Source organism: Thermobia domestica, chromosome 7 (assembly GCF_964235325.1).
Source record: "Thermobia domestica chromosome 7, izTheDome1.hap1.1, whole genome shotgun sequence".
NCBI classification, from domain to species: Eukaryota; Metazoa; Arthropoda; class Insecta; order Zygentoma; family Lepismatidae; genus Thermobia; species Thermobia domestica.
This window is the reverse complement of record NC_137460.1, coordinates 116,920,390-116,946,013: the sequence shown is the minus strand read 5'-3', so window position 1 is coordinate 116,946,013 and position 25,624 is coordinate 116,920,390. Positions and strand designations below refer to the sequence as shown.

At 34.5% G+C, this 25,624-nt stretch overlaps 1 protein-coding gene across 1 annotated transcript in view; it reads left to right on the top strand.

Moving 5' to 3' along the window:
• Positions 1–25,285, top strand: part of LOC145689306 (glutamate receptor-like) — a 114,296-nt gene extending 89,011 nt beyond the window's left edge. Inside the window, exons 6-8 of the mRNA XM_081763447.1 lie at positions 511–728; positions 10,708–10,967; positions 25,042–25,285. Coding sequence (XP_081619573.1) covers positions 511–728; positions 10,708–10,967; positions 25,042–25,285 — 722 coding nt within the window. The remainder of the gene's footprint in view (positions 1–510; positions 729–10,707; positions 10,968–25,041) is intronic.
• The last annotated feature ends 339 nt before the right edge of the window (positions 25,286–25,624 follow it).

Sequence of the window (25,624 nt, the reverse complement as noted above, 5' to 3'; positions counted from 1 at the left end):
CTCTGTGATTAATAACTATATAATTGAGTAATGGAGACATGATGACTCAGTAGTGGAAATGTCACCTTTGGTGAGGAAGTTCCTGGTTTGATCATAGGTCAATATGACTTTGTGGTGGACAACATCGTGTCCGTCCCTTTTTCCGAGATTCTCTCGTTTCCTCCCACATTGTAGTTCCATCAATTACACTTGTAACTTATTTAATTTTTGTATTCATCCGTCTCGTTCAGCCAACGAATGACAAAACAAAGGATATTAAACAAACAGATTTCATTTTTCAATTATAACTGAAAAATATGTACAATGTTTACTCTCTACAACCTATAGTACAAGGATTGGAAAGGGTTTTCTGTTTTATTTAGATTATAAAAAATATATTTTTAAATTTGTTTGTCATCCTGATTTGTGTTATTAACAAATTCAATGTATTATTATAAAATTAAATTTGATCATTTATTTAAAAAAAAAAAACAAATTTTAAAATTACTGTTTTGTATTTCCGTTTTACAGGTCATGAAGAAACGCCCAATAGCTTAACCGGAAGAGTGATATACCTAATGACATACGTTACAGGCCTATTGGTCTACATTGCATATTCAGCAATACTAATTTCGTTCCTCACTGTACAGCCTCTCGTGTATCCGTTTACAACACTTCAAGGTCTTCTGAAAACCAAAGAATACAGTCTGGGAGTGTTAAAAAATACTGCAGATTATGACATGTTCGAGGTAACATTACTAACTATTATTTACTAGAACTAATTGATACTATATTCGTATTAGTAACTAAGTATATCTATTTTGGAACAAATGGCTTTAACGTATACCTTTCATTGAAATTTCTCTGATAAGGCTAGCCTCATTTTGAATAGAAAACAAGACAGTTAAACTGAGCCAGAAGGAGGCAGTAGAAAATGCGGAGAGAGGCCTGAGTAAATGTATCAATTGTCTCAATCACAACATTCATGCTAACATGTGCTTGCGTCACCATTCAGTACTAGACCTTATTCCACTATTCTCAGATTCCTGAATGTACACGCCTTAAGTTGGACTTCTCCATCAGTGTGACCACCAATAGTACTTTCGTATTAGATCTAGTACATTTTATAATATTTAAGTGCTCTACTACGTTCACCAATAAATCTAGTACTTTTCTCCTTGTCTTCTTTACTCGTAAATACATTTAGGAGAAAAAGAAATCTCATGAAAATTTGGCAATTTACAAAAAATTCACTGTTAAGGGTGTCGGAAGAAAACATATCCATTTCTATCGATTTTGTACTGTAACTTATAGTTCATTCTATTGGGGAAAATAGGAAGTACAAAACTGTCAAAGAACAAAGGGTTAAAACTAATAAATGACCACAGTAAACAATATTATATATTTGGTGATTCATTTAAATAGTAGGCAATTAAGGAATTAAAACTCGATTTTCTCTATAAGCCCTTTCTATGATATTTCTTGTTTTCTCCCGACATCATCTGTATTTGTCATACTTGTGTTACATTAGTGGTTTTAGAATGAGTTCTAATACGACAATTAAGCAGGGATTCCGCCAGGAGTTTTATTTTCGAGGTGTAAAGTCAGAACGTTTCTATCGAATTTTCACTGTAAAAAATTGAAAGTTAGGGTTCTTTCAAGAATGGGGGTCACTTGAGGGGAAATGCCCTAAACTTTCTAATAAGATATTAATATCGTAAAATATCATAAATAGGTAAAACGGGAGCAGATAAAATTTCAGTACTTTTTCCACAGATCTAGTCCTTTTGTCTACATAGGTTATTACGAATTATTTTGGCTGAGTAGTCACACTGTTCTCCATTTGTGAATACGCGGCTAGCCAGAAAAGAAGAAGAGGAAGAAGAAGAGAATGAAAGATAGTATTATAATGTTTTATACAGGATGTTTGAAATGTTTTGTCTTCAGTATCACTAGCATTCCCTTGTACAATTTTTGAATACAGCACTTTAGTTTCCTCTGAATCATTGTCAAAATAAGACATCAACTTCTTCATGTCATTAGCTTTATTTTTGCTTACATGATTCACTGATGGAAGTTGAGGTGTTTGAAATATTATTGAAGCACTTCTCTTTCAAGGTTTAAGCACCTCAAAGTCTATCGTGAAGTAAAGTAAGTATTTTGAAGAAAATCATTGTACCCTGGTCTCAGATCGTCTTTCATAACGCAGTACTCTTTCTCACATATCTTGAAAGGCAAAATGGTTTCATTAAACGTTTGAAGATTGATTTCTATCGTAACTATAACAGTCTTTACACCAAGCTTTCTCAAAATGTCATAACATTCTGAGGGCAAAATGATTGTTTCGTGTTTTCTTAGTTCTTTTTTTCAATAAGGCCAAAGGAGGCAAAACGCAATGACCACGTATTGGAAAATAACTTTAAAAATTGAGATAATTGTAGAATCTTGTAAAATGGAGATGTCGAGATTAGTGAAAATTTGCTTTATTCTTGGTCCTTTTACAAAGCCAGATATTCAGTTTGGTCGCATTTTCTGTAAGCCATTGTGTAAAGCTCATATTAATATACCGGAATTCGTTAAAAACACATTTTGAGAAAAATGGCGTTTGTTGAGTTTTGTTAAAACCGTCTTCAATTGTCGAGCGTTTCTATTTCACTATCCTTCTTTTGTACATATACTTCATGAACACTATATCTTCAAGAATCCTCGCGAAGGTTGATGAATTTCCTGGAAATAGCATACCGTCCCGGAGATCTAAGATAAATTAAATTTCAATCACATTTTACTTTACTACTGGGTACGTCGTTAGGCAATTAATGTTCACTGCTTTTCCCTTATATAATAACTTTGACTCTCCCCTTAGTCCGGACATTCTTTATAAGGAAGCATGCTTACGAGTTTTCTCCTTTCCCTTGAGGCTAAGATTCTGGAAAATCTTACTCCACATCTTTAGATAGATTAGATATATTTACAGTTGAAAATAATCGCAGTCCTTCCACTCGAAGTTAAGGCGACATTTCGTTTTCGGCTTATGTCCTCTTTGTATTCTCAGGCAAATTTTAAGTGCGCCTCAACTCCGATTGGGTGTACTTGTGCACCGATGTAGATCTAGAAACGCTTTTATGTTTGCATGTAACAAGTCAATTTCTAATGAATGGAAAGAGTCAATCATTGTTCCAATTCACAAGAAAGGCGACAAAACTGACTGTAATAATTATCGAGGCATTTCTCTTCTGTCAATATCCTATAAAATCCTTTCAAATATTCTGTTAGCAAGATTGACCCCATACGCAGATGAAATTATTGGAGATTATCAGTGCGGATTTAGACGAAATCGATCAACCATCGACCAGATATTTACCATTCGCCAAATACTCGAAAAGAAGTGGGAATACAATACCCCGGTACATCAACTATTTATTGATTTTAGAAAGGCTTACGACTCAGTTAGGAGAGAAACATTATACAACGTTCTTACAGAGCTTGGAATACCGAGAAAGCTAATTAGATTAATTAAGATATGTTTAAGTGAATCCCAAAGTAAAGTCCGGGTAGGAAAATTTTTGTCCACGAGCTTCCACGTCGAAAATGGCCTGAAACAAGGAGATGCGTTGTCGCCATTATTATTTAACTTTGTGCTGGAATACGCCATAAGGAAAATCAAAGATAGCAACCAGGGCCTAGAGTTGAACGGCATTCACCAGGTTATGGCATATGCTGATGATGTAAATTTAATAGGGGATGATAGGAGAACAGTAGAAATAAATGCAGAGATCTTATTAAACGCTTGCAGGGACATGGGTTTAGAAGTAAATGCAGAGAAAACTAAATACATGGAAGTGCGTCGGGACCGTAATGCGGCAAATTGTGGAGGCGTTAAAATATTAAATAATACTTTTGATAAAGTGGATACTTTCAAATATTTAGGATCAACATTAACAGACGAAAATCATATTCACGAAGAAATTAAATGTCGACTAAAAGCAGGGAATTCGTGTTACTATTCAGTTCAAAATCTCTTGTCGTCGCGAATTCTGTCGAGGAATTTGAAGCTTAAAGTATATAAAACGATAATCATGCCTGTTGTTCTGTATGGTTGCGAAACATGGTCACTTACTCTGAGGGAAGAACATAGACTGAAAGTATTTGAGAACAGGATCCTGAGAAGAATATTCGGACCCAAGAGGAACGAGAATGGGGAATGGCGGAAGCTTCATAACGAGGAACTACATAGTTTATACGGTTTACCCAACATTGTTAGGGTCGTTAAGTCTAGGAGGCTTAAGTGGGCAGGTCATGTAGCTAGAATGGAAGAAAGTAGAAACGCTTTCAAAGTCTTGACTGGTAGACCCATAGGAAAACGACCATTAGGAAGACCTAGGCGCAGATGGGAGGATAATATTAAGATGGATCTCGCAGAGATAGGAATACAAAGTAGAAACTGGATCCAATTAGCTAAGGATAGAAGTCAGTGGAGAGCTTTTGTGAACGCGGCACTGAACCTCCGGGTTCCATAGGCCATAGAGTTAGTTATATATATATATATATATATATATATATATATATATATATATATATATATATATATATATATATATATATATATATATATATATACTAGGTATTTTGAAACAACACCGACAACGTTTGGGAGGTGATTCCTGATTCCAAGATAAGAAAAAAGTATAGGCCAATATGGGTGCACAAATGCTTCCTTTCGGAGTTATAGGCTACCAGAAACATGAAAAAATGAATTTTGGAGATCCATAGCTCCGAAACTATGGGACCTACCGTAGTCGGGTCAAAACTTCTATTAGGAACTAATATGTGCGCTATCCAAAAAAAAAAAAAAAAAAAAGTGTTTCAGAATCCTAAGGTACTCACACAACAATTATCAGGGAGTTTGACTAAGGGCATATAATTTGAAGTACTCATCAAGTACCTCTAAAGAATGGTTGTGGAGGTACCGCAGGATTCTGAAAGTTGGAAATTTGGATAGGACACATACTACCTCCTAAGTGAAGTGTGAACCCGACTACGGTAGGTCTCATAGTTTTGGATCTATATACCTTTAAAGTTCATTTTTTCATGATTTCGGCAGCCTACAACTCCGAAAGAATGCATTTGTGCACTCAAGTTATTCTACACATTTGTCTTATCTTGTTGTCAGGAATCACCTTCCAAACGTTGTCGGTGTTGTTTTGAAACACCCTGTATATATGTATTTGGAATTACTACGTGAAATGACTGAATTATAAATTTTTCCTAGTGAAATATGGGAAATAACTCTTGAGACGAAACTGACCAGGAACCCTCCCCTCTGGTCTAATTTCTACGGTGCGCAAGTATGGTGCAAGGAAGCTTCAGGTTCAATATCTGGTGGGGAAACTTAGAAATTTGAACATATTAGGAAACCCCTTAAGGACCTCGCCACTAACATGAGCACCAATTTTCACACCCACGCCACAATGTTGCTAAATTAGTGCTGACGGTACTTCATAGAAAGAAAATATGTGCCCTTATCAGAAAGCCAGCACTACACATTCTTTAAAATAGTAGTGTATTGATGTGAAATTTTTACTCTTAGCAAAAAGCGAAAGATATGCAAAGATTTCTAATGGTGGCATCATCAAAGAAAAGAATTGGTCCCACGTTGTCATAGTGAGATGAACAACTCTAATTTTCTTTTTGTGTGGTATCATCAGCATTACTAATTTTTTGGCATTCTTTTCAATGCATTATTTAAATGGGTGGAATTGTCTTCATCTGTAGACGCTCTCACCCACAAAGATATGGAAAGAGATTTTTCTGGTAAGAGCAATAATTTTATTTCCATGCTGTACCTTCAGCACTAATTTTGGTGTGTGTGATGATAATTAATGGTCGTGTGAATAGCGCTATCTTCACGTCGGTGCATTGTGATGTTTTCGAATGCCATTTTAAAACGTAGGTCAACATCTCACATAGACTCTCTGCTGAAAGCAATAAAAAGCTGAAATTCAACGAGGTAAACTTGATCAGGAGTTTTTTTTTTTTTTTTTTTACAATACATAAGATGAAATTGGGTAAATTAATTCAAGAACTTGTTAGAATTTCTGCTAGCGGGAATTCAATCTCAAATCTTTCAATCACGAAATTTAACGCCCACCACTTTTAAATGTCTGCATTTTTACAATTGAATAAGTTTCATACAGCCCTACAAGCCATAGGTATATTCCTTGATATCTGAGCCTCATTGTCCCACAAAACGTTGCTTATATCTCCAAAAATGCCAAAATACCGTCATTTAAAACCCTTTATTTCTTGTAATAAGCTAGTCTGTTCTATCAGAATTAAAGCAAAACATACTGTTATAAATATCGTGTTACATACACATGTTCATTGACTCGTCATGTATATCTACGTATATCTTTCATGATAATAGAATCCAGTAGTAATGTTTACAACCTGTGAGGCATGCCTCTCAAAAATAACATTTTCCTCTAATTTCGAGAATATTCGTTTTCGTTTAAAGATATCAAGAATGAATCTACATACAGGGTTCGGAAAAGTTCTGGTACGATCCAATATCTCACGAAATATACAGATCAGTAAAACAAACAAAAACTCTTCTTAGTTTTGAGAAAGCTACCAAATGATGCCAAACGCAACCACCTATCTTCACCCCCTTTGGGGGTACGGGGTAACTTCAAACTTCTAAATGGGAACCCTTATTCCTTACTGCACATTTGGATTATCTAGAAAAAGAGACAGTGATTTTATCCAGAATTAGAAACAACGCCTTCACGGATGGCATTTGAATCGAGACACCAAAAAGGGGGTACGAAAACGTTATGAAAATGCGATTTGGCACTCTGTGGCAGGCCCGAAGCTAGCCTAAAAATGTAGGGGGGAGGCGGTAAAAGGCAGGGGACCTGATCCAACCATATTATAGTTCATTTGCAAGCCTACTGTGAAAATTGTGGGGTAGGCAGCAAAACTTAGAGTGGCCGGTCTCCCTAACCCACTTAGAGTGGATACGGGACTGCTCTGTGGCCATACGGTTATCATACAAGACTGCGGAGTCAGAAAGCCTGAGTTCGATTCCCGCGCAGAGTAACAACTTTTATGTGTATGTTTTGTACCCAAGTAATGAATTCATACAATTTATCTTCGATAAAAATAATGTATTTGTCCATAATTTGTTAACTTGCAAGAAAATACAAATTGTCACTAGAATGATTTATTTCTATTGTAAATAATCCTATGAACTCTATTACTAAGAACCACTTCATAATGCTAGTTTGCAAAACAATTATATAAATTTGTATTGTATGTAACTTGAATAAAGTAATATTGAAGTTATACATAAAGGCTTATTATTTGAGGATATAATAAAAGAAAAAAAGGTTGCGTTGAGCGGAGATCGACCTCAAGATCTCCCTCCTCAGTCCAGTACGATAAGCGTATGGCCACAGATTGCGGGACTGATAGTTCGAATTTTCATAACGTTTTGGCACCCTCCTTTTTGTGTCTCGATTCAAGCCGAGAAGGCACTGTTTTCAATTCTGGGTAAAATTTTGGGTTTATTCTGGAGTATGCAAATGTGCAACAAGAAATGGGGCTTCCTATTTAAAATTTTGAATTATACCCCCGTACCCCCGAAAAGGATGGGGATAGGTGGTTGAATTGTGGTATCACTGGATTGCTTTCTCAAAAACCATTTAACACGTATTTTTGTGTGTTTTGCTTATCTGTATATTTAGTGAGATATTGGATCGTTCCGTTACTTTTTCCGCACTCTGTGTATATAAAAATGAAAGTAACTATGTTAGTGATTTTGCTCCTCTTGATCCACCGGACCATCTCGATCAAATTTGCCACATAGATGATGTTCTTACCTGCATAGTTTTTATAATTTCACTGTGACGATGCAACTTAGGAGAGAGGGAGGGGATGATTTATATATACATAATTGAAAATAACCTATATTAGTGACTAATTCATTATTTTCGGGGTGTTCTTATCCTATTTGGCTGTCCAACCGTCCGAGAGACAAAATGACATAAGAATTTCTTGAAGAATCACCATCAATTTTAACAACATTGTAGTGGGTCAAAAGTTAGGAATCAAGTCAGTAGATGCAGATGATATTCACACCGGAAGTGATAAAAATCTACCACTTTCGGTTTTCACAACGATTTCTACAGAGCACAAACAGTTATAGATAGCGAGATATGGGTTGCTGTAATCGATGATGCGTCCCAAGCATACAGTTTATCTCCGTCATTTTAATAAATTGGAAGTGATAGAAGTCTACTTAGCACTTGCGGTTTCAGTATTGATCTACGTATAGTAAAAACGATAAGAGAGACAGCGAGGAACTGTTTATTAGGAATTAATCTACCATTCTTGGTGCAGGTACCATCTTCTGCCTGAACTTTTTAATTACTCCAGAAATGGCGAAAATCAACCACTCACACTTTTAACGTTGATCACCTTCAGTAACAGAAAACGAAAAACGGTTTTCTGCAATCAGGTAATTGTTCCAATAATATATTCTATCTCTATTTTAATCTTCTACTAATAAGAAATGGTATACATCTACTGCAATTTCCTGCTAATGTGTCGGCCATTAACCTAAACGTAGCGGAAACAAATAGCCACATTGCTGAATTCCCCGTTAAATATTTAATAAATCAATCAATCGTCAGATTTATGTGAAACAAATTACAAGACAATCGTCTTCACCCATCGCATTCATCAGATCTAGCTCCTAACGTTTTCTATCTCTTGCATAAAATGAAATTCGCTTGAATTCCATCGAGGAGATGCAAGCGTTATCAGGACAATTCTTGAATTTTCTGCAGCCAGCGAACTTCCAAAAATGTTTATAATGTTGTCAGAACTGCTGGAATCGATATATTTAAGCTCGGAGTGACCATTTTGAATGTGCAAATACAAATTAAGATCTAATGTAAGTTACTGATTTTTACAAGTAGATTCTTAGAAATTTTGTTAGTACATCGTATCCCTTTCTTTTACCACTATTTTGTTTTCGATTTCGTTTCCTTTCTTTTCATTTTTCTATTTTTTAACCAAAATAACAAGGACGCACAAATAGGCAATGACTATTTTTACGGAGTTAAATACTCCGTACGGATAATTACGGATGTTAAAAATAAATACGGAAGTTAAAAAACTATCTAACATTTATCTGTTAAAAAATATGTATTCAAATATTGCAATTTTACACTAATCAACTTCAAGGTAATTTCTCTTGCATACGCCTCTCGCACAGGTTTTCACACTGTTGGAAACAGCGCGAAAACGCCTCCTTTGGGGTTCCTTCGCATTCCACATAATATATTGTCTGTGCTGAAATTTGGTTTCTTTAAGAGCAATTTTAAGCCTACGGAAAAGCTAGGGTTGTCATTTTTCAAAAGCAAAAATCCGAGACACTACTAAATTATGAGAATCTTGGAAATGTTTAAAATGAAAAGAAGTGTATATACTAATTTACTTTTTTTCATTAGGTAAGAGTTGTTCAATCACTACCTAATCACATCTTCAGGCATTTTAGTAGACCTTCTCCATAGTTAAGCAAATAAGTAGATGATTTACTCTCTGTCCTTAATAAGCAAAATTGCTTCTTAAAAAATATCTCAGGAACTGTTATGCTTCATGGCTCTCAGAGTTTGGTTTAGCTCATTGAAAGATTATTCAAGTGGTGGCTCAGAAGGAGCAACGGAAAACGTGTAACCAATGTTGCGTAAAAAGAAGAGAAAAGAAATTGCTGCAAATAATTAAAAAAAAGTTTTCCCGCACCTTACAATCGTCTTTTTTTCTTTAAAAAAATATTCCAACATTTTCCCATTGTTTTCTATTCAGTTTTATTAATTAAAACAATACATTTTTCTTCTTGAATGATCAGCAGAAAATTACCAAAAATATCGGTCAGGGATTATTGATTACAATATTTCAGAAGCAAGATGCAGATTGAAACAGACTACTAAAGATAACAATAAGATTGAGCACTAAAGCCTTTTGTCCCTATCCCAATGGAACAAATGCTTCGTTTATATAATCGTGAACTTAATTAAATCCATATTTTAAGTATTCAAGTTTTTTTCCTCAACTTTTGAATTGCTATACTAAGCAGTTGAAGAGAATAATTATATATATAATTCTGTGAAAAAAAAAACTAATATTACCTTCCTTTCTTCTTCGCTGAAATCCGAGACATTTAAGCGTTCCAAGGAATATTTTCGGGAGGGAGATCTCGATTCCATAACGGTTCCGGATTTTACGGGACAAATGGCAACCTTAAGAAAAGCCAGATATCGCATGAAGATATGTCGAGAGGGTGCGGAGTCTTTTGAGGCACAGGCATTGGGCGTTTCATCAGATTTTTTTTTTTATCAAGTGCTTCGTCCCAGAAGCCCTGTAGAATTTTCCGTTGCGTCGAATTATGTAGCGAGACGAAATGGTAATCTCACTTACTTATACCTTCCTTACTTATCGGTGGTCTGTTGACGATTGGTTCTAGAAAAAATGTGGATTAGGAACACCTATGTACTTGCATCAATCCATGCCTCCGTAACTTTATTTGTTTACGTGTAAAAAGAAAATAATTTCTGATACTTTTTAAACAAACCTTGTATAAAACAAATATAATTCATCAAATTTGCACTACACTTTAAATGACAACTAACTAAACTCAATTACTTTCTTACAATTCTTTTCTAGTTGTCGCAAGATCCGTTGATGAGGCAATTATGGGAGAAAGTGATGACACCAAACCCTGATAACTTTGTTCTAGATTCTATCGAAGGACTTAAAAGAACATGCAATCATAAATACGCATTCTTTACAACCTACGAAATTGCTATAGGTGTAATGCATATGGCACCTTGTTCCATTATAGCAATACCTACAGACTATTTCCCCAGCGCTGCTGCAATGGTCACTAGGAAGAAATTTCCTTATTATGATTGCATCAATTATCAGTAAGTACTTTAAATTTTATGTTACTTATTACCTGTAAGTCAATTTTAAATATATTCAATAAATCTCTCCTGCCTTTTGCTTTATTGTTTCTGTCTATCTTTTATTACATAGAGACTGTGACTATCCTTTAACTCATTACTTATCGAAGTTATTTATAATGTATATTTGGTTAATTGACTTATTGCTGGTGAGTGATATGACACTACATTGGAACACCAATTTCGAATATATTTTCTTTTTGGGGCTTAGATTCTTTACAAAGAGCCGTCCCATTTTTGGAACCTTGATACCTTACATATTAGGTCTGTTGCAATATCACATTATGCCAATGTCTCAAAAAATAAGACGTTAGAGGATAAAAAATATGTTTAACACTTACGAAGGACAATAATAATAATAATAATAATAATAATAATAATAATAATAATAATAATAATAATAATAATAATAATAATAATAAGAAGAAGAAGAAGAAGAAGAAGAAGAAGAAGAATAGATATGTTGTACACCACTCCTCCGTTGAGTTATAAATATTCATACTGACATAGTTAGTACTAATAAAACTCAGCTGCAAGTTCGAATTCTTTGTAATATGTGGAAACATGTGGAAATAAATCAATTTTGAACTTGAACAATACCAACCAACAATGATATTCATCCTCTGTATATCTACTACCAGGAACGAATGCAAGTAAACGATTCTGGTAATCTGTACTCTCCCCGGAAGTCCCGACTTTTCTGTAAATCTACATTTAATCTACCTTTACGGGTAATTTTACAAATTTTAATATAATTTATCCTCATATTGAACTTGGACTCTATGAGTCCTTTCTGAGCTCTAAAAGACATTTCTGAAATAAAATTCTAAAATAATATATTTAGTAGTAAGAAACAATAATACATGTAGGACTGGGCTTCAAATTTCTCCTATTGAAGATTCCTCCTAATACCTCTTAGCTATGCAAACGTCAATCAACGTGATAACACAGAGTTAATTTTCCTATTAGGTGACAGTTGTTTTTTTACCACTTGGTTTTTAACTCACATAAATTACCCCGGTGTTGGTAGCCCTGCATCTCACTAATATTTAACATTTCCTCTTGAAACTGCGCTCTCTTATTTCGTTCAGTATGTAGGGAAAAATTTTGAGAAACCCAGCAAAGGTTAGTATCTTAATATAAATTGCAGGATAGTTTCCGTTCATCAAGTATAGTAGGGCCTAATACCCTAAAAGAAAGTCCTCGAACATCCCCCTTGAGCTTCATCCAATATGAATCCCATATCCAATTTGGCCACCATCGTGATAGAACAATCGTGTTTTCCTTGATTTCTTATCTTAGATTCAATTCTACGGTCATGGAACTTATAACAAAATATTCTGTAAATAAGATTTCATTTGTTTGATATATACAGAGTGGCTCAAAAGTAGATATGTAGTACCGAACTGGTCAGTTCATTGCATTTTATATCATTTCTTACTGTTATTTATCAGGTAGAATTAGTTTCTTCATTATTTATTCTTAATGTCTTTTTACTTATACCTTAAGCTCTATTTTTGGGCCACCCTGTATTTCATCCCTGTAGGTCAGATAAACATAAAGGTACAAATCATAGAGTAAACTTTATCGCTTAATCTTATACATGTGTTTCTTTCAAGTGTACCGGTATTTATCTGATTTCCTTGTTTTTTAATACATATAATATTTAGGAGAGACGGAGGTATTCACGAACACTTAAGTTTTGATTATAAATAACTCTTTTGTTTTTGGAGATAAAATTAAAATTTCTTGTGTATAGAAAGTTTAAATTTTTTCTTGTTTACTGAAGTATAAGGGAAAGTTAAAAGTAACAATTTTTCAACAAATCAGTGAGATATTTTAAAAATGTACCTATTTTCGGGATTGACCCAGTGGTCGAGGTTTGCTTTAAACTTTCCTTCACGAAAGAGTGAAATGCATTAAAAAACATTCAAAATGTACCGTAATTTAGTATTTAAATTTTCGTCTACAAGAAGAAAAGCTTATAGCCGCCTATGACGAAGAATCAGATATCTAAAAAGCTTTACTGACTATAGAATAATGAATTAGGTTACTAATGTCATATAATAGTAAATACAAGAAATTATTCTAATTAATAAAGCTAATAATGCTTACTACCTGCCAAGAAATGATCTATTTCCTAAACCCACATCATTAATTTATTACTTTTCAATAAAAAATATATATATATTTTTTTAAATAATTTATTTCATACTACGGGGCATTTCCGAACATGACGGAGTAATATCAAATATTCCACCTGACATTTCCCCATCATCATTTTATTTTTAAAGTTGAAACTAATTGTTGACTGCATGCTTAGAACTAATGCTCAAATACTGGAAATGTATAGCCTTATCTGTAACAATATAGATAAGGGCCAACTTACCATGCCCAGATTGTTAAATCAACGTTATAAGTGAATCGACATAAACAACAAAACGTCTTCTTCCTGGCAATCCAGCCAACTGACTGTCACCAAATTTATGCTACACTTTTTGATGTTTCTCCGCTAGCGTGCAGCAAAATCGTCTGTTTTCTAACAAGGTTCCTTGGCCGTAAACTTGGGTGTTCGGAATTGCCCAGTGTTCGCGTCGAATAAACCTGTTTCCCCTATATAAGTAAGAAAAATACAGAAAATATGTCAACATACCATATTTACAAAATATAGTACATTTGAAAATAATGGAACTTTATACGTAAGTTTCTGTAGACCAGAATAGTCCGTAATGCACATTTGCAATACACCAGCTTCAGAAAAGTTTGTTGCTGGTATGTCCAAAAAAGTAATTGGGTAGCATTCTTCATTCTCTCCTTTGATCCCCAATAATTGCTGGAATATCTTGCTCCAGCTAAGTTTGTTCCTGATGGTACACCTTCAATATGCGTCCTCTACTCTCACTTGCTCTTATGAGTAAAACTGAGGGACGAGTGATTGGTGTGAAATATTCTTCTGTATGTGAAGTATCGATAGAAAGCCAATATGTCACAATCATGTGATGCGTAAAGGTGTAATTCAAAATGTTATCCCACTTTTACTAAACCTTCATGATTCCTCGTAGATTTGTTGAAGATACTCAGAAGTATTGCGATTGACCATCTCTCGAGTAGTTTCCAAGTTTTTTCCCTTAGTGGAAAAGAGGCAAGGTCGTGTTACATTCTGATAGAGATGCAAGGGCTCGGAAAAAAACCGGCTTTTTTGGAAAAAACTCGGTTTTTTCTGCTTCGGTTTTTTGCTTGGGAAATTTTGGGCTTTTTTGAAAATTTTGCTTAAAACTGATAAAGCAGACTTTGTTTCGCTTCTCTACAACAAAAAACTCATTTAATTAGTGGTTGATGCAGATAATAATATGAAACCTCGAAAATAAACCATGAATTTCAAAAAGATTTTTTAAAATTGTTAACATATTTACATTATGAATTCCAAAGGATCAACTAATATATGTAATATTTTAACCTCTTATATACAGTCAGTACTTTAAAATGATACACAAATAACTAGCAAAATTGTATGTATTTATTTTTACTTCAGAATATCTCACACCCTCTTTTTGAAGCAAAATAAAGAAAAACTTGAGAGAAATCTGCACATCAGAAACTTCGTTTCGGGTGGTTGTGTACATTCTTAAAATTTTTCAGTTAAGTTTTAACTTTCATATACATTGTGTGAATATTTCGAACACATTTTTCACTGATCACATACGTAATAATCTGTTACCACCTATCAGGTGCTTCAGATCGGCAAAATCGGTAAAGCTCCAAATTCTGTAATGCACTGACTGTCCCTTAAGCTTGTTCAGAATCGGGAAAGTATAGAATTTTCTGTTCATGGAACATATACGTAATAGACGGTTCATCTGAGGTATGGTTTCCTCGGCTGTGGAATATATAACCATCATCACGGTTTACTCAGTCCTGAAGGCTTCTGAATTTTTAACAAGAAAATTCAACATATCGTTACGAAACTTTTTTTTAACAAAAAAGAAGAACTATGGAATGCATTTAAAAAGAGTGGAAGAATCAATCACTGTTCCAATTCACAAGAAAGATGAAAAAAATTGATTGTAATAATTATCCAGGCATTTTTTTTAACATTCTATTAATAAGATTGACTCCATACGCAGATTAAATTATTGGAGATTATCAGTGTGGATTTAGTCGAAATCGACCAGATACTTACAATCGGCAAATGCTCGAAAAGAAATGGGAATATATTACCCAGTACATCAACTGTTTATTGATTTTAGAGAGGCTTACAACTCGGTTAGGAGGGAAACACTGTACAACATTCTTACAGAATTTGGAATACCGAAAAAGCTAGATTTATTAAGTGTTTAAATGAATCCCAGAGTAAAGTCCGAGTAGAAAAATGCGAGCTTCCACGTTGAGATTGGCCTGAAACAAGGATATGCGTTATCGTAGTTATTATTCAGCTTTGTTCCGGAGTACGCTATAAGAAAAATCAAAGATAGAAACCATGGCCTAGAGTTGAATGGTATTCACCAGGTTATGGTGTATGCTGATGATGTAAATCTGATAGGAGAACAATCGAAAGAAATGCAGAGGCCTTATTAAACACTTGCTGGAACATGAGTAAATACAGAGAAATCTAAATACAAGGAAGTTCACAAGGATCGTAATACGGCAAATTATGAATGCGTTAAAATATCAATTAATTCTCTCGACACAGTAGATACTTTCAAATATCTTGGATCAGTTACCAGACCAAAATCATACCCACAAAGAAATTAAATGTCGACTGAAATCAGGAAATTCTTGTTATTATTCAGTTCAAAACATTTTGTCGTCGCGAATTCTGTCAAGGAATTTAAAGCTTAAAATATATAAAATGATAATCATGCTCGTTATGCTTTATGGTTGTGAAACATGGTCGCTTACGCTGAGGGAAGAACGCAGACTGAAATTATTTGAGAATAAAATTCTGAGACGAATATTTGGGCCCAAGAGGAACGGGAATGGGGAATGGCGGAAACTTCATAAGGAGGAACTAAATAATTTATACGGTTTACCAAACATTGTTAGAGTCATCAAGGCTAGGAGGCTCAGGTGGGCAGGTCGGTTCCGTAGTATTTCGTCCCAGTAGCGTTTCGTCCGAATAGCACTGGCTGCAATTATATTTTGGGACTAGCCTTAAGTTTTAAGCCCGAGTGCGGTAATTCCATGGATTTTTTAGTTTATGAAAATTTTTAAAAAATACATGAATTAACCGTGCGGGTCTATGAAATTCGTGGGTTATTTACAACCTCTTTCGTATCTGTTGAGTCCCAAGCTTATACAGCAGGTCCACCTCTGTCAGAGAGGTGTCAATAAAAGAGGGCACGTAGTCCAGGCTGGTGACAACAGTGAAGCTTATCGCACTGTAAACTTAATGAATGTGTGTGTGTATATTGTGTGTTTTTCAGTGTAACTACTAGACGAAACGTTACTCGAAATCTGTTTCGTGTTCGTGGAATTGGGACGAAACGATACGACACGTGGTGGGATTGGGACGAAACGACACGACACGGGCAGGTCATGTAGCCAGAATGGAAGAAAGTAGGAACGCTTTCAAAGTTTTAACTGGAAATCCAATCGGGAAACGTCCATTAGGAAAACCTAGGCCCAGATGGGAGGACAATATTAAGATGGATCAAGCAGAAATAGGAATACAGAGTAGAAACTGGATTGAATTGTAAAAGCACAGAAGTCAATGGAGAGCTTTTGTGGCCATAGAGAAAGAGAGAGAGAGAGAATACGTTTATGTTAAGCACAACTGCACAACAAACATGAGTGAGTGGTATGCTTTCGCGTTTCTATCGTGAAGTCTGGGATTCAACCCCGCATTCGACCATTTTAACAAAAGTTTTTCTTAATTCCATCTGTGAATGTAGAGATAGTGCGTGTACTGTAAGTCCTGGCCGACTTCCTTTCTAATCGTTTTTAAATCTTTGTTATTACTAATTACCAGCAATGATGGATTTGCAAAGAGGGGTAGGGTGTGGATGTCTTTTGGATTGAAGCTTCTACCCCGAAATTACGGGATTCTAAAACAAACTAAATATTAGTTTTGCTTTTACTCATAAACTTCAAGCTGTCCTCAAATAAAAAATTAGGAATTTTTAGAAAAACTACGTATTAATAAGGAAAGCCCCTCTCAAAATACTTTTCTAAATCTGCCACTGATTATCTCTATCAAATGGTATTCAAGGTTGTGTACGGAAGATTATTGTTAAATCATTGCAAAGCTACAGTATAACGGAAATGTGGAAGTACGCTCTGACAGATATATTGAAAAACATAAGTTTAATTATGTGCTAGAAGCTAGAGTACTAAGCTCTAAGAAGTGAAACACGGATGACTAAAAAGAAATGATCTAGAAAAGAAAAACATGTCGATAATTCAGAAGTTAAAATAAAGTTAAATAGCTTCTAAAATTGCCCTCAAATAATACATACTTTATGTTTACTTTAATTCATAAACCATATGCTCCATCCATCATGATGGCGAATTCCAGAGCGAAATATGGCATTTAGGTCATGGAATCTTATTTAACTTTAGAGTATACTATAAGAAAGCTATTTAAACAGAAAAATCATGAAAATGAAAAAAGCCAAAATTTCCAAAATTCTCGTTTTTTTCCCAAAAAAGCCGGCTTTTTATGTGCAAAAAAACATCGATTCAAACATCGATTTTTGCATCTCTACTTTCTGAAAATTCATGTAAAAAAAGTATCACATCATCCATGTTTCTTCTTACTTTCATGTATTTAAACATTTTGGCTGGTTCATGAAATCTGCCTTCTTTATGAAAGAGTTTTAGAAATATGAGAAAAATACACTTGAAAAAAAAAAAAACAGATATAAGATTAAGCGGCACAAGCCTACGATAACAATGGAGACAAGACAACTAATCGAACGGATGCATGGTACTATAAAATTAAAAAAAGAAAGCAAGCAATCCACACTTTAATATATACAGATTTATAAATCTCTTGAAACAGGAGCAAGCAGAAAATTAAATGGCAATGTATCGTCTTCAGATAGAGCACGCCATTAAATTAACGAAAACTGAGTGGTGTCGCCTTCACAACAAATAGTCATAATTCAGTTCCCTGATGCAGTATCTCACTGCATTTCATTTACGTGTGACTACTAATTCTTGGTGCTTTGTTTATTTTATGATTTATACAAAGTCCCATAGAGAATTATGTTACTTCATTTTATGTTTTCCGTAATATTTTTATATCTCGATGTCAAACATATAATATCTAGTCATATACTGAAATTGTGCTTATACTGTTTAATGTAATTTTAAATATATATATATATTTTTTTTTAATTTAGGAGCTACAATTTTTGTCATTTCTTGTTAGTAGAACAAACATAATTTCGCATTAGGCAAATCTTGAATTCAAGATTCGCCTACACCTTCTCTTGAATTAACATATCTAAATTTCATTGCTTCAGGTTATTAGGCGAATCTTGAATAGGCAAAAGTTGAAGTGACCATTCTGTCATTAATTGGGCAAGTGAAAGTTAAAGTGACGTAAATCACATTGAAAAAAGAAAAATAAATTAGACAAAGTCAGAACTTCATTTCGAAAGATGACATATTTCAACAGACGACTATGAAAGCTTTAGGGATAAAGAATTCAGGAAGAAAAAAAATCATCTAAAAAGTGGTGTTAGTTAGACAAGGCAACATGTTTTAAACTAGTGTAATTTCATCCGTCCAATTATCCAGGGGCGGGCCAAGGCAAAATTGTCACCCGGACAAAATGACTATTTGGCGCCCTCCCCCTAGCCCTAGCATAAATTTTACATTTTATTACAGTGATTCTAACATTTTAAACCCATTTTCCAAAAAGATAAATTAATACTCAAATACACGGTGTGCTGGCGGGAGAAAAGATTGAAAGGTAGTCCCTGATTTTGGTTTCGTAGTACTGCTTCTAACCCCGCCCTATGTTGTTGTAGAGTGGCATATTCGATTTCACAAACACTGTCGAAATGAATGATTTTGCAAGAACTGTACACATCGAAACAATAACATCTCCTAGACACTACTTTCAACAAACGCCGACAGTTTGGCGCGGCAGTGTCGTTTCTAACAAGTAAGAAATGAAAAGTAAGTGCTGTATATACTATTTCCCCTTCACTAACACATTAAGAGTAAAATATGTAATAGTATTCAGTGCCTGGGAAAAATTACAAGGAACATGGCCCGTTATCATGGGCGGCAATTAGGGGCAAGAGGGGGCAGTCCCCCCCCCCACTTTTTTGGAGGGACCACTTAACTCTTTTAAATTATATCATCTTTCGGTGAAAAGCTAGAATCTTCATTATTCGATTTAAAAAAGTACCAAACAAGCTTTTTACTTCTGTTTTCTTTCTCAAGCCTGGAGGCATTGTAGAACACGTTACATATGCTTTCACGCCTTTCTGCGTCGAGACGTAGAGTGTGATGACGTCATAAGTAAAAATATTTTTGTTATGACTTTTTTATTACTTTTGCACTTAGAAGATTGAAATTTTGCACACACATTCAGTGCACCCTTAATATTTTCCAGATTCTTTTCAAATTTCTGCGATAAAACAGGGGGTCCAGAGGAGGAACAAGGTACAACAAAAAAGGATATCTTTTTAACAAAGATTTTTTTTTTTTTTTTTTTTTTGCGATTTTCCCTCCTCAGATACAGGATGGAGACATGTGAATATTAACGTTTGAAAGGCTGTTCTGTTCTAAAAAGAATGCTGTACGAACCATAATCCTAGTATAAATAGGGATGTCTCAGGGAATTTTTACCTCAGATCCTATTTTATACGGGAATCTGGAGTATTGTAGAAATATTATTTTTGGCGGGCTTACTTTTGCATCTAAAAGATTAAAATTTTGCACACACATTTAGTACACTCCTTAGTATTTTTCAGATTTCTGCGTTAAAACAGGTTGTACAGAGGGGCAAAAAAGTACAAAGAAGGAATATTTTTTAAACAAATAATCAATTTTTCATGATTTTCCCATCTCAGGTACATGATGGAGACGCGTGAGTGGTACCGTTTGAAAGTATGTTCTATTCTGAAGGGAATGATGGACGAACAATGATCCTAGGATAAATAGGGATGTCTCAGGAAAATTTTATATTACATCCGGGTCATCTGGGGCATTATGGGAATGTTCTTAGCTCATTGGTAAACATTTTCCCGCACTTAGTTTTCAAGATAGAAGCTTGAAATTTTTTATACACATTTAGTATACCCCTTCGTATTTTTCAGTTGAGTTTGAGATCTGTGCTTTAGCAAAGGGGGTCCAGAGGGGATTAAAGTTTGAAAAAAATCAGAAAAATCCAGATTTCCCTCAAAGTTTCCCGCCTTAGGGACATGATAGGAAAACGTAAATGAAACCGTTTGAAAGGTTGTTCTATTCTAAAGAGAATGAGGTACTAACCATGATCCTAGGATAAATAGGGATAATGCTGTAGCAGGAAATTCAATAGTTTACCTTTAAAAGGCTATAATTTAAAATGGTTAATGTACAGTATATAGTTTCATTTGGAAATGTAAAGTTTTTGCATATATTACTGATTCATAGAAAAAAAATGGTACCATATAATATTTGTCGTTGCGTAAATGTGTATTGGTTATTTGTCTTCCCGTGGAGTTAAAACAGCTACAGGAATTGCGTTTTAATTGCAATTCAAAGGAGTTAATATTACAATTGCGTCGTAGCATATAAACTAACTAACTAACTCTATGGCCTATGGAACCCGGAGGTTCAATGCCGCGTTCACAAAAGCTCTCCACTGACTTCTGTCCTTAGCTAACTGCATCCAGTTTCTACCCTGTATTCCAATCTCTGCGAGATCCATCTTAATATTGTCCTCCCATCTTCGCCTAGGTCTTCCTAATGGTCGTTTTCCGATTGGTCTTCCAGTCAAGACTTTGAAAGCGTCTCTACTTTCTTCCATTCTAGCTACATGACCCGCCCATCTAAGCCTCCTAGACTTGACTACCCTAACAATGTTGGGTAAACCATATAAATTATGTACTTCCTCGTTATGAAGTTTCCGCCATTCCTCATTCCCGTTCCTCTTGGGTCCGAATATTTGTCTCAGGATCTTGTTCTCAAATACTTTCAGTCTATGTTCTTCCCTCAGAGTAAGTGACCATGGTTCGCAACCATACAGAACAACAGGCATGATTATCGTTTTGTATATTTTAAGTTTCATATGCTTGTAGTATTTACTGTCTTTCATTTTCTAAGAGTAATAACATACATTTAATGGCAAGTGTGGAATTAACAATGTAAGTTGTTCATTAATCCCCAGTTTCAATATAACTTCTACAAAACAACCCTCATTATTCATTAGTATGATTAATAATATCCTTTCTATTTATTTGTTTTACAAAAATGTTATTAAATAATCTGATCACACAATTTTCCAGACAGAATTTTAAGATGTTCATGAGCAAGGAATCAAGGGTTAGTACTTATGTTCATTGCTCTTGTCAATTTACTTAATTAAATATGAAACACAATATATGGTATTTTAACCGAAAAAGATAGAATCCTATTAGTTATACAACCTATCGTCAAACAAAGTGTTAGAAACAACCAGGAACACTAACATTGATATACACATATTCAGATCATATCTTGCCCCCCCCACACTTTTAACGTCGAATCGCCGCCACTGCCTGTTATAAACAATACCAACTCTCCCTTTACTCTTTCTTCTATATACCACGTCCTCTTTCTCGATACAGCTTCCCCTATTACTATGAAACTCTCTACTTCCATGGTGGAATGGAAAAAGATGTAATTCACGCTACTTTACAAGAATATAAACGAAAAAGTCAGTAGAAAACACGTTATAAAACTTACTTTTTGAGGCTCGTTTTGGCGCCACCTGATTGTGGCGCCCCGGACAGTTGCCCGGCCCTTGCTCCGCTCCTTCAATTATCACAAGTGCAATAGCGAGAATATGTACAGATAGTAAAAAGATATGTGCTAATGATGGGCACAAAAACCGGTTTTTAGGAAAACCGAAACCGCCATTCGTAAATTTCCAAAACCAATTCAATTCTTCATCAAAACCGGTTTCAGTTTTTCTAAACTGGTTTCTTTTCTGACCAGAATAGTGTTTCGTTCTTCTCCGGAAATCGATTCCGCTTCCACAGAAATAGTTTTATGTGTTTCCTAAAACAGATTGGTTTTTACTTTTTGGTGAAGAGATCTCCATACCGCTTTTGGAGAGGACCGAAATGTCGGTTTTTCGGATTTCTGTTTTTCTAAAAATCGGTTTCCGGTTTTTATAAAAAAAGCGATTTTGCCCATCCCTAATATGTGCGGGTTATCCACTTCTTCCTCAACAGATGAGGAAGAAGTCAGTATGCCTATGAGTCAAAATGACTACACTATGTGTGAACTCTGAAAACACATTTTCAACTGTAAAATAAAAGGCTAATTTCATTTCGTAAACGTTTCAATTGGCCAGAAAATGTACTGAAAAGTAAAAAGTCAGAAGTGGTCTATTTTCACCATACATTTTTTTTTTTTTTAAATAGCAGAGTGCGTGCATTTTGATAGATTGAAGTGAAAGAAAAAATCGTTTGTTTGGAAAGTAGGTAAATGGCCTTTATGTAATTCAAAGTTTAAGTAAGAGTAAGAACGTTTTGTAATGACGGCATTAAAGCGAAAATTAACCATGTATTTAAACTCACCTTCAACACTCTCCACAAACGAACTCATCTTTATGTGAAACAGTAACACAATCAGGAATTTATATTACCAGTGGGAACATGAAAAACAAATCTTATACATATCTTATATATATATATATATATATATATATATATATATATATATATATATATATATATATAGAGAGAGAGAGAGAGAGAGAGAGAGAGAGAGAGAGAGAGAGTGAGAGAGAGATATAGATAGATAGATATGTTCACAACAATATTTCAAAAGAATATAAAAGTACACTATTTTAGCTTACTCTTGTTCAATGGATTGATATGTGAGAGTCAATAGACAATGTTATCTGTGAGGAAAATTGTAACAGGAAACCCAATGGGTGACATTCCTGTCATTCCATTGCATTGTGTCAAGTGAAAACATAAAGCCTACTTAGGTGTACTATTCCCGCTAAGCTGGACGGTAAATCCCAAATTGATATGCATGCGGTGAAAGTATTTCATTGTTGAGGGAAGCCATTTCATTCTGGCACCAGCCATTGAATGACAAATATGCTGATTTCAATGTAGATTCAGGGCTGCTAGGTTACGAAGATTGTTAAGATTTGGCAAAAAGAAAAAAAAAATGAAAGGAAATATGCTGTAACAATATGTATTGCATTAAACGATCTATATCAATTGAATAAATGTGGTTGAACTTTTGTTGATAGATAGTAACTTTAAAAAACAGCTACTTACTGTTTTTTCTTTCACAAAATTTATTCTGATTGAAAGACATAACTTTATATTCGTGTAGAAAAACGATCAGTGTTTCCTATGTGAATTCCAGGTCTCTGAAAAAGAATCTAGAAAAATAAACGTCACAGTCTGGGGGGTAATTCTCTGTGAGTAAAGACTGGCAGCAATCAAGTACTAGTTACGCAACGCTGTTGAACAAAATATTCATGATGCCAGGCATTTGGTATGTTTTTAACATGTGGGTTCATATCCATCAGGAAATCCTATCTATATCCAGTAATGATTTCGGAAGATTGAATGATAGTTAAGACTTTCAACACACAGGGGAGAAAGTAGGTTTGTGAAAATACTAGTTACCTACTTGAACACGATTGAAGATATACCCCAGGGAGAAATTATCTCCCAGGCCGCTCCCTGAAATAATTTCTATCTCACTTCGTCCCATCTCTGGTTACCTGCTTCATCTCCACATTACATATTTGTTGTTCTGGGGATGCTTCTAGAATACAAACCATCAATGGCAATCGTCACTAAATTGTGTCATGTTAAAGTCCTTCCTGAATAACTCTATATAACAATAGCTTTGTTTTAGTCTCGAACAATTGCTAGATATTACTCTAGGATATATGACTCCAAAGTTATGAGAGTTATGTGTCCATTTATCTACCCATAAGGAAAGAAGCCTGCTTCATAGCATTTTTACCAAAATTTAGAGACAACCCGATTAAACACATCAATTAACTGCTGATCTTAATCAATGAGACCACTCACAAAAATGCAAGCCATCATTGTTTTGTCACTTCTACTTTTCTGTAGAATTATTCCCTTTCCTCAATACCTACTTCATCTCCAGTGATTTTATTGGAAGTTAGAGCATGTCTGTGAAGTGCAATAACAACGGCTGCAGAAATATGGAATTTAGTCGTCAACAAACCAGAAACATTGCTCGCTTATGTTGTAATTTAAAAGAGAAAGAATATTGATAAATATGAATAAAAAAGATAAGCTGCTATTATGCAGCTACAAGTTAACGTTGTTACTTAATATGATGCATTTATTCACACCTTTACTGTAGAACGCATGACGCACATTATTGGGCATCTCTTCAATATATACACGTACATATACTCCAATTCTCTGTGCATATTTGCAGATTATATATATACGAAATTGAAAATGGAAACCTACCTATCCCTCACATTCATTTAATCGTGTGAATATAATAGCTAATAACCAAAATATAGATTTATTAAAAATAAAGAATAAATAAGAAGAAAACACTTCATAAACATTAAAGATGGTCTCCCAAATTCACCAACTATGTCACTTTAGGAACATTATTATAGAGACAATTCTATTTTACAATCTACGAACAACAACTACTATTATATAAGGTATTCATTGCAAGTCATTCATTATTGAAGTGTGTCACATCCCAATTAAGACTTCTATCCCGATTACATGCACTTCCCCAAAATCAAAATGTTTAACGGAATACATTCTAATTTTAGTTTAAGAATTATAGTTGTATCTTGTCAAGAGTTGGATTTCAATTCAGTAGGTACTCCTTAACACTTTTTTTTTATCTGTTTCAGCATAAAACGCATGGAGGAAAATGGTGTACTGTTTCGACTTCGTAAGAAATGGTGGTCGATAATTAACGAAAACCCTGAATCTGTAGTGAAAGAAGTACAAATTCATCATGTTGCTTCTGTTTTCTTCCTGCTGCTGATCGGCGTTGGATTTGCTGTACTTGTCTTCTTGTGTGAAATTATTGTTTACAAATGTAGGAAACTTAATGATAATAGTGAGCATAAGAAGATCGTCTACAAACATTAAACACAACATTATACCACTGAAATCATAATTCGTATTTCCAGGTTTCTAATTTAATACACATTTCTTAATACTACGAAAATAATAGGTAGTGTTGGACCCCAAAGCAGAATATACCGCGCCTGTGCAGATAAATTGCCAGAGGAGAAAAACATAGCCAACAGAAAATTATAAAAACATGCCTGCTATGTGTAGATATCTTAAATGGATGGACTATTCGCATAAATATAGTTTGAACTGTTTTTTACGTCACGTAAAGAATACTTTTAAGAATCATAAGTGTTTCTTCTGCAGAAACATTTGCAGAATTCCCGCAGATCACTTTTGACTTACAAAAGCTCA